Source organism: Leptonychotes weddellii, chromosome 9, assembly GCF_054177405.1.
Source record: "Leptonychotes weddellii isolate Sample4059 chromosome 9, ASM5417740v2, whole genome shotgun sequence".
NCBI classification, from domain to species: Eukaryota; Metazoa; Chordata; class Mammalia; order Carnivora; family Phocidae; genus Leptonychotes; species Leptonychotes weddellii.
Genome location: NC_138377.1, coordinates 111,787,495 through 111,797,142, shown reverse-complemented (window position 1 = coordinate 111,797,142; position 9,648 = coordinate 111,787,495). Strand labels below are relative to the sequence as shown.

The 9,648-nt window shown below is 51.9% G+C and overlaps 1 protein-coding gene across 1 annotated transcript in view; it reads left to right on the top strand.

Annotated features, from left to right (window-relative positions):
* Positions 1-1,873: 1,873 nt before the first annotated feature.
* Positions 1,874-9,648, top strand: part of SYNM (synemin) — a 27,756-nt gene continuing 19,981 nt past the window's right edge. Inside the window, exon 1 of the mRNA XM_031033516.2 lies at positions 1,874-2,795. Coding sequence (XP_030889376.2) covers positions 1,992-2,795 — 804 coding nt within the window. The 5' untranslated portion in view covers positions 1,874-1,991. The remainder of the gene's footprint in view (positions 2,796-9,648) is intronic.

Here is a 9,648-nt window from a genome sequence, read left to right as displayed (position 1 = left end):
TCAGGCAAGTTGCTCAACTTCTCTGAGCCACAGTTTTGTGAGAATTAAGTGTGATGCAGCAGGACATTATTTTGAGGGATTAACCAGGGGTACTGTTCCTTTTCTCTTGCTATTTCCAGGTGCCCTATACCTCTTTCCCAAACTAGGCCACTGCACCCCTTGGCAGTCATTTCTCAAGGACAGGATTTAGAGCAGAAGTAGGGGGAAAGTTTTGACTTTCAAAATCTAAGACCCTGATGGGCACTGGGGCAAGGAAAACCTAATGAGTCAGAGCAAAGCATCCTGCTGGAAGACCCAGCAGTCCCTGAGAAGGCTCTCCTATGCTGCCAAGCCAGGAGAGGTGGGCCCGCAGAACTGCTGCTAGCCTGGCAGGTTGAAGAATTGCAAATAAATGGCTGCTGGGTCCAGGCAACATGTGCGAGCTTGAGCTTCTTCATAGTCCCCTGGTGTCCCAGTGTGGTCCCGAAAAGATGCTCATTACTGGTGGTACCCCCAGACAGGTCTGGGTGATGACATGGTAGTAACTGTGTGGCCTGATTAGCAAGGGCCGGGTGTGATGTGCGCCCGGGGGGAAAGGGAGAAGGACAAACAGTAACAGGGGTCCAGAGTCCCGGCCCCACTCCCGGCCCCTTTCCCTCCTCCCCCAACTTAGCCCTGGCAGAAAGGGGGAGGAACTCTAAATGGAAGGATACTCACTTCTACCACCTGCAGAATGGGGTCTGTGATATGAGTTCTCTAGAAAAACGAAGGGCCACTTCTGCTCCATTTGTGGTCGGAGACTCATGCCTGTTGCAAGGAAAGCCCTGAAAGTTGTCTCAAGGGACCTCCTTGGACCAACTTGCTGACTAACCCACCTTCCTTTCCACGCCAACTGCAAATATCTGCCATTAGTGGGGGACTCTCCAGGCCTCCCCTAAGCATTTCTGTCCCCACCAGTCCAGGGGTCCTCCAACCAAGGGCCAGGTGTGTGTGTTCTCATGCCCCTCAATGCCACTGGTACCAGTTGTCATTTGTAACTTGAATAACTGTCACGAAAACTAATGAAACGCAAGCATGCAAAAGAGCTGTGGTTTCTGTGACAGTTAAGTTGAAGCACGACGTTGGAAAAAAGACACCTGTCACATGAGGTGTAGTGGAGATAACTGTAAAAGTTCCGGGAGATATGAGGTGTCTCGGAGAATTCTGCCCTGGGAGCACTTCACAATCTCTTTTAGTTCTCACTCTGAAAGAAAGAAACTGATATTGGAAAATGTAGATTACATCCTTTAGGGGTAGTTTGTATAAGGCAGACGTGGAACCCGAGTCAACCCATATCAAAAGAAAAGTCTTGGCTGTACATTGAAACACTGACAAATGAATATGTATTTACGTATTAAGTTAAAATAGACTAATGTGCATCTGTGTATGTGTATGTATATGTGTGTATACTAGATTTATATGTGTATATTATATGTATAACTTTTTAAAAATAGAAAGGCCTCGGATCTTCAGGACCGCGGATGAGAAGTCTCCCATAAGCTACCAGCTCTGTCTCCCCTACTGGAGGCTTCTGTTTCTTTCCATCAGCGCCAGGACACCCTGGTGCTCCCGGTGCGCGTGTCGGGGCAGCAAGTGGGACCTGTCCCCGGCATCCCTTCTCCGATCCCTGCCCAGCGAGCGAGCCACCCGCCGGGCTGTTAGCCTACTGCCGGGGACCGGGACTCCAGGCCGCCCGGGTCCCGGGGCCGGGAGCCCGCGCGGCGCCGCTGTCATTCCAGCAGGGGGCGCCGTCCGGCCGCAGTGGCCGCGCCGGGCCGCGCTCTGATTGGTTGGAGGCCGCGGCCCGCGCCCACTCCCGCCCGCCCCGTCCGCTAAGTGCCGCGGCGCGCCGGGTCCCGCCCCAGTCTGCGGGACCTCCCAGGCAGCGGCGGGGCCGAAGCGGCTCAGAAGAGGGGACAAGACCAGGGCAGGAGGGAACCGGCCGGCCGGCAGAGCCCCGTACGCCCAGCAAGATGCTGTCCTGGCGGCTGCACACGGGCCCCGAGAAGGCCGAGCTGCAGGAGCTCAACGCCCGGCTCTACGACTACGTGTGCCGGGTGCGGGAGCTGGAGCGCGAAAACCTGCTCCTGGAGGAGGAGCTGCGCGGCCGGCGCGGGCAGGAGGGCCTGTGGGCCGAGGGGCAGGCGCGCTTCGCCGAGGAGGCGCGCGGCTTGCGGCAGCAGCTGGACGAGCTGAGCTGGGCCACGGCGCTGGCCGAGGGCGAGCGCGATGCGCTGCGGCGCGAGCTGTGGGAGCTGCAGCGCCTGGGCGAGGAGGAGCGCGCCGCCCGCGGCCGCCTGGACGCCGAGCTGGGCGCAGAGCGGCGCGAGCTGCAGGAGGCGCTGGGCGCGCGCGCCGCCCTCGAGGCACTGTTGGGCCGGCTGCAGGCCGAGCGCCGCGGCCTGGAAGCGGCCCACGAGCGAGACGTGCGGGAGCTGCGCGCGCGCGCCGCCCGCCTGACCAAGAGCTACCGCGCCCCCGGCCCCGCCAGGCCCCCGCCGCGTCTGCGGGAGGTGCACGACAGCTACGCGCTGCTGGTGGCCGAGTCGTGGCGGGAGACGGCGCAGCTGTACGAGGACGAGGTGCGCGAGCTGGAAGAGGCGCTGCGGCGCGGCCAGGACAGCCGGCGCGAGGCCGAGGAGGAGACGCGGCTGTGCGCGCAGGAGGCGGAGGCGCTGCGGCGCGAGGCGCTCGAGTTGGAGCAGCTGCGCGCGCTGCTGGAGGAAGAGCTGCGGCGGGTGCAGGAGGAGTACGAGCTGCAGGCGGAGGAACGGCAGGTCGGTGCGCGGGGACGGCCCCACCCCGGGCCCGGGCCTGTGGTGAAGGGAGGGGAGCGGCGGGGCTCTCCGGAGGCGTTGCGTGCGCCCGGGGCGTGGCGCCGCCGACGGGTGGGGCCGGGCCAGAGGGGGCCCGAACGGCCCCCCCTCCCGGCAGCTGGGCGCTGAGAGGGGCCCCCCCGCTCTGCGTCGGGGCCTCGGGGTCCCGGCGTCTCACCAGCCGTGGAAGAGGAGCGCGGTTTGCGGGTTAGCGTGGCTGGTCCCGGCGGAGAGTCCCGTCCCTGTCGTCTTGTTAGGTTGTCCGTTTCTTTAGATCTTGCCAGGAGAGGGTGCATGCTGGTAAAAGACCCAGGACCCAGCCAGCTCTAGGCTCTCTTTCAATTTCCTGTGCTTCGTGGACCGAATTCGCATACAAGTCCAGCAAGAAGCCCCTCTGACTTCCAGAAGCGGCTTCGGAAGCGACGGCTCATTCCTTCTCGGCTGGGTCTCGGTGTTGGGAGGTGTCTCGGCAATGTCAAGTCCTGACCGGGAGCCGTTCAAAATGACAGCCCCTTGGCTGTAGGGCACCCCTGGGGAAAACTTAAATAGTTTCCTAAAACGGGTTTTATTTAGCCAGAGTGATTTCCCAGGAGGAGGCAGCCCGTTTGGCTCTCTGGGCCTCCTGCCTTGTGTCTTCTTGGGAGGGGCAGTCACCTTCATGCAGAAACGAGCTCCACGGGAGATGTTTTTCTCACAGTCTCCCAAGCAGACATCGGGTCTCTGGGTAGTGGAAAAGTTGTGGAAACGGCCTGGTCCCTGTGGCAGCATGTAATATAAACAGTTACTATAAAAGTGCGCGGTAATAGAAACAGTTACTAGTTCAAAGAAGCGAAGCCCAAACCTCTGACACTGACAGGGTGACACCTGTGGCCGATTATTGTCCCAGTCCAGTACTAGGCTTGGCCCTGGGCCCGCCTCCTGGAGGCCAGAATTGAAAAATACCCCCAAATCATACTCTCCGTAGTTCTCAGGGTGACAGTTTAAAGTAACACTCTCACAGATTCAGAAATATTTTAAGGGGATAATTTGTAGCTTGGAGTTAAAGATTTGTGGTAGAAGGATTGTGTGCTTTTTTTTTTTTTTTTTTTTAAACGCAGGGAGTAAAGGGAACACAGTGGCTTTGGCCTCGAGGACTGTGGTGATGTGATAGGGGTCCACAAATAATCAGCAAATATCTATTGACTACTCCTAGGTCCTGAGCACTGCCTTGGGGTTTCAGTGTTCAAAGATCTGGAGTCTAGATGGGAAATCCTATAAAGCAGTACCATACGAAATTGTTTGGAATGTAATTTTTTGGAATGTGGGTTTTGTTGGTCCTCTGCGTCATAATTTTCAAAATTACCCCCCCACCCCAGCCCGGGGTTGTAGGTAGAGCAAGGACAGGGACTGGCTGAAGTGTGTGCTGATTTCCAGCACTTATTCTAGACTCCAGAGTGCTTCCCTCACCCATGATGAGGGCCAGGGAGGCTAGTTTCACAGGGCCCCATGCTCTGTGTTGAGCAGAAGTGAAAAAGCATCTTAGCATAGAAGAAACTTCTGCAGGGCTTTTAACCCAAAACAAGTGCCTGGAACCGCTGCTACCGCCCTGAGGGCCCGAGCTGTGCCAGAAGGTTCGGAAACTGCTTCTTTGAGGTGTGTTGGGTGGGCCAAATCCTCACTATTCCCTTGCAGTTGGAGCTCGCTTGGCTCATTTTGGACCCTGAAGCTCTGGTTACAGGGTTCTTTCTCAGGACCCATTCCCCCCTAACTAAAACTTAGTGCAACCTCAGATATGAACAGATAGAAACAGCATGCTGCTCAGAGCCAAAGCCCAAGTCCTGTAGAGGCCACTCTCCCCCTCAGTCACCCCGCCCCAGCCACACCTGCCTCGGGGACACCATGCGCTGTTTCCATCTCAAGACCTTTGAAGGCAAGGGATTTTCTGTGTTTTGTTTTGTCCACTGCTTTATCCCCAGCACTCAAGAACCAGGCTCGGCACTCGACGTGCCCAGTAGTGGTCGGATGAATGAATGAATGAACCGAATGTGTGTACCCTGTGAGCTGTTTTTATTACCCCTGTTGCGCAAATGGGGAAACGGAGACACAAACAGGGGCAGAGCCAGAATTCAGGCCCCGGCAGGGCGGCTAACCCATCCCCCTTCCAGTCAATATAGAAACAGCAGAGGGGCGGGCTTGGGATGTGCCAAGTGTCGGCATCACTGTCCCACCCTCTGACACAGAGCTGGGGGGCTGCACCTGGCGGGGACTAGGGCCCCACCCTCAATAGTCTGTCTGGTGCTACCTCTCTCATTGGAATTTGCTTGTTTGCCCTAAAAGTAGGGAGCAAGGAATGTCAACGGGAGTTGGAATTTTTCTCGCTTCCAATTTGTGTAGGTTTCATCACACTGAATGTTCCCTTATCCGTAGCTCGAATCTTTCCCCAGTTAGCTTTAAAGCCACCGAATTTCAAATTGCATTCCCAAAGATTCAACACCAAACCATGAGTATTTTGTTTTAAAGGGTAAAAATACCAGGAGTTTTGTTAAGGAGTATCCGTGATTTAACCCCGAGCCCTTGATTTCTTCAAATTCTACAGAAGCTCACTCTGGGGAGACTGAAAATACCATAAAACCGGGTTTAACTAATACACTCTAGTAGATGTTTCATTACTAAGAGTTACCCTTTATCAGGTGCTTCTCGCGTGCCAGGTACCCCAGGAACCAGGCCCTTCACACGTATTCACTCTTAGTCCTCAGCGCGATCTTATGAGGTGGATATTAATATTAGCCCCATTTCACAGACGATGAAACTGAGGCACATATGTCACCTAGTGGGTAAGTAGCTAAGCCAGGGTTCTCTTCAGGTGCCAGTGTTTGAGCAACTAAAAAGGGACCCAACATTTCCTCTCTTCTCTGTTTCATCAAAGAGAAACGTTTAACCAGGATTCTCTCTGCCTTCAGAGAATAATGGTAATTGTGCTTCCTAAGGGCTAGCCCAGAGGGGCCCCATCCATCGGAAGCCCTAAAATACTTTCTGACCCTCCCAGCTGGCTGTTGTCAGAATAGTTTTCGGGTCAGATGTGTTTCATTTACTTTTTGTGTACCCTGTGGTTTAGTGGGAACCCTCCCCTCCCCCACTCAGTGCCCACTGCCTTTCTGGCTCAGGGCCTCCTCTGCAGCCCAAGAGAGCCAGATGCCGGCCGGGACTCTCTGGGAAAAGTGGTTCTTCCCCTAAGGCCTGTGTGTTAGGCCCCACCCCCCAGATCTGCCAGAGAGGTTTGCCGAACTGACATCCAAGTCCCTAGCGTTTTCTATGTGGTTTAGATCACTCGAAGCCAGAGTAATACACCGTCTCCCAGTGTGCCGGAAGAAGTTTGGACAAAAACTCAAGACATTTTTGGTTGACGCCAGCCTTACCCCTATAAACACTGAGATTTTTGCTTATGAAACTGAGGTCTTAGCCTTTTGAGGCTGACTATAAAAGGCGTCCAAGTCCCCAAAATGTGACTGAATGAGAATTTTCTTTTGACTGGAAGGGGGATGGGTTAGCCGCCCTGCCTGGGCCTGAATTCTGGCTCTGCCCCTGTTTGTGTCTCCGTTTCCCCATTTGCGCAACAGGGGTAATAAAAACAGCTCACAGGGTACACACATTCGGTTCATTCATTCATTCATCTGACCACTACTGGGCACGTCGAGTGCCGAGCCTGGTTCTTGAGTGCTGGGGATAAATCAGTGGACAAAACAAAACACAGAAAATCCCTTGCCTTCAAAGGTCTTGAGATGGAAACAGCGCATGGTGTCCCGGAGGCAGGTGTGGCTGGGACGGGGTGACTGAGGGGGAGAGTGGCCTCTACAGGACTTGGGCTTTGGCTCTGAGCAGCATGGGGAGCCGCTCGGTGACTCTGAGCACAGGTGAGGGGTGACCCGACTGTATCTGAATGCAGTTGCTCTGGGAGCTGTGTGGGACACAGACTGTGTGGGACAAGAGTGGGAGCAGGGAGAACTTTTTAGGGGACCTGTGTACTAATCAAGGCAGGACGTGCTGGATGCTTGGACCAGGGGCAGCAATGAGGGGCTGAGAGGGAGCTCTTCTCTGAGGTTGAAGCCCACCAGGGTCTGCGGATGGATGCAGTGGAAGAGAGGGGGTAGAAATCCCAAGTCGACTCCAGTGCTTATGGCCTCAACCACTGAAAAAAAGGGAGTGCTCTTTGCTGAAGGGAGTTGGGAGCAGGAGATTAGGCCGATTTGGGTGGGAAATCAGAGTTCACTCTGAATGCCTCTTAGATGCCCACCTGGTATTATAAGATACAATTCTGAGTCTGGAGTTGAGAGTATTATCTGGACTAGAGCTAGAAAAACTTAGCATTCCACTAACGCTTGTTATTCCAAATATATTGAGTTTTTGTGTCTCAGTGAGGTTATCACAATATTTAAATTCCCTCAATCTCTACCAGTCAGGATTCTGAGTGACTGTGACATTCACAGGCTCTTCCTGTTTTGGCCGTGGGACTTGCTCAGCAGAGAGCAGCTCCTGTTGGGTGAAGAGAAGGAGCTTTCTTTGGACCCACACCCCAGCACGCTCTCCCTGGTACAGACCTCCGTTGCATCATCCCTTGTGAGGCCATCCAGAAGTTCCCGAAATAGCAACTAAAAAAGGTGACCTCTTTCCCCAGCTTTTATAACATTAGGTGGGACTGCTTTTGCTTGGTTAGAATCAGCGTGCTGGGTCTCTTGCTCTAGTACCTCTTCCCGGCCCACGGTTTGAAAACTGACAAAGTCAAAGCCAAGTTGAAGCTTGCTTCAACCAGCAGGATCAGTTAGTCTCTGTGGAGACTGTTAGGAGCCAATAAGTCGTACTTAAGTTCTCTCTTCCAAAAGTCAAGTAATTTTCCTTTGACAGTTTCAGGAGAGTTGAATCACACGGAAATGTGGTTGGAACTATACTTATTTTAACTGCAACACAGTTTGGGGTTTTTTTTCGCCCTCGTATTTTGTGGGGGTGCAGACCTATTCTGTGCCCTCTGGGAAGAGAGAGAATCTTTGCACCTACCTGTGGTTTGGCATGACGGGGAGATCCTAATCTGCTCAGGAGGTTTGTGGATAGAGAATTGAGTGCACGTGATACTTTTTTTTCTAAGCAGTTTAACAATAATTGAAGTTCTCTTTAAAGATAAAATTAGTACAGATTTCCAAGTTTTGATACTCAGGTTGCATTTCTTACAGTAGAAAGGAGTAATCTCTGGATGTTTATAGCATGTCTTATACTCTAATCTTAGACCTGGGATTATATTCCCTCTAAAATGGGGGAACATAGGATTTTAACACCAAGACTTAACTACAGAATGTCTGAATGTCATGGCTAAATTTTGACAACCCTGTCAACTGAAATCAAGACTGGAATGGTCTGCTTTGGTAAGCCTCACTATCTACTTACAATGCTGGTTTTAGATATTAACAAAGATCTACCCTGGGATACTAGCTAGAGATTCTTAAATTTACTCCTTTGCTTTAAAAGCTAAATGGTTTCAGTTTTTATTTTTAGCATGCTTTATACACACAAAGAGAACCTAGCAACAATCATTAGCTGATATAGAACTCTTAGGGAGGCAGGATTATTTACATGCCGATTGTACATCGTTTAAAATGGTGGATCCAGTGTGAGATCTTAGTTTATTCATTCGTTGGTTTTGCAGACCTTATGTATTTATTGCGGACCTTTAGCATGTCGCCTGGTGCCTTTGGTGGAGGGATTACAAGAGGAATGGAAATAGACTGTCTTATTTGAATCCCACAAAGATAAATGTCTAAAAATGTAGCCAGTTTAGTTAATTGTATTCAGAAATAAGGCTGTTTTCCATTACAAACCAGAAGTTAGAGAATATGGACTCGTTTCAGTGTTTAAATACTTGCTCAGTTAATTATTTCCCAGAGCAACTAAAAAGTGTTGATGCAAAACTGTAACGCAGAGTAATGTAAAACTGTAAATGGTACCGATGGAGTCTCTGTGGTTATTAACTGAAAGATACTGTCAATTTAAAATAGCACATTGTTAAGGGGGTAGCAGGCATTCTCTTGATCATTTCAAGTCCGGTTTACCGATTGTGTGCTGTGCGACTTCTAGGGCATGGGCATTTTTCTAGAGAGGGGGGATGCCCGAGGTGGCAGGCCATGACCTTCAGTGTCTCCCAGCCCAGGGGGGAGAGAGAGAGATGGACAGACGGACAGATATAATTAGCCAGGTGCGAGTGGACATGCCCTAAGGGCTGGGAGCGTGACGTGAACACGTGAGGAGGGAGTGCTCACTTAACGACGTCCGCCAAGTACAGTCAAAAAAGATTTACGTCCTGGTCCACATTGACATTTATGCCGGGAAGATATTCCTGTCTCATCCGTGTAGCTTTTCTAGGTGAAACAAAGAGCTCTGTGAGTGTACCTGCTTAGTGTTGGGGCAAATCATGAGTGTGGGGGAAATTCTTCACGTCGGAGGGACTTCCGTTTTAGATATTGCAGAAGCCCTGTGTTCTGGTCTGGGCTCACTTTGAATAGCATCCTCGTTGACCGGGGTGAGGTGTTGACTTTCCTAAGCAGCTGATGATGTCTGAACGGCAGAGATGCTTCCATGAACTTCGAAGCATTCCTTCTCCCTAGAGAGTAGGAACAGAACAGCCAGTGTCCTGCCAAAATTGTCCGTGTGCAATAATAATAATTAAAAAAAATTCTGTGGGGAAGAAAGATTGTATTTATTTGTTTATTTATTTTAAAGATTTTATTTATTTATTTGACAGAGAGAGAGACAGTGAGAGAGGGAACACAAGCAGGGGGAGTGGAGAGGGAGA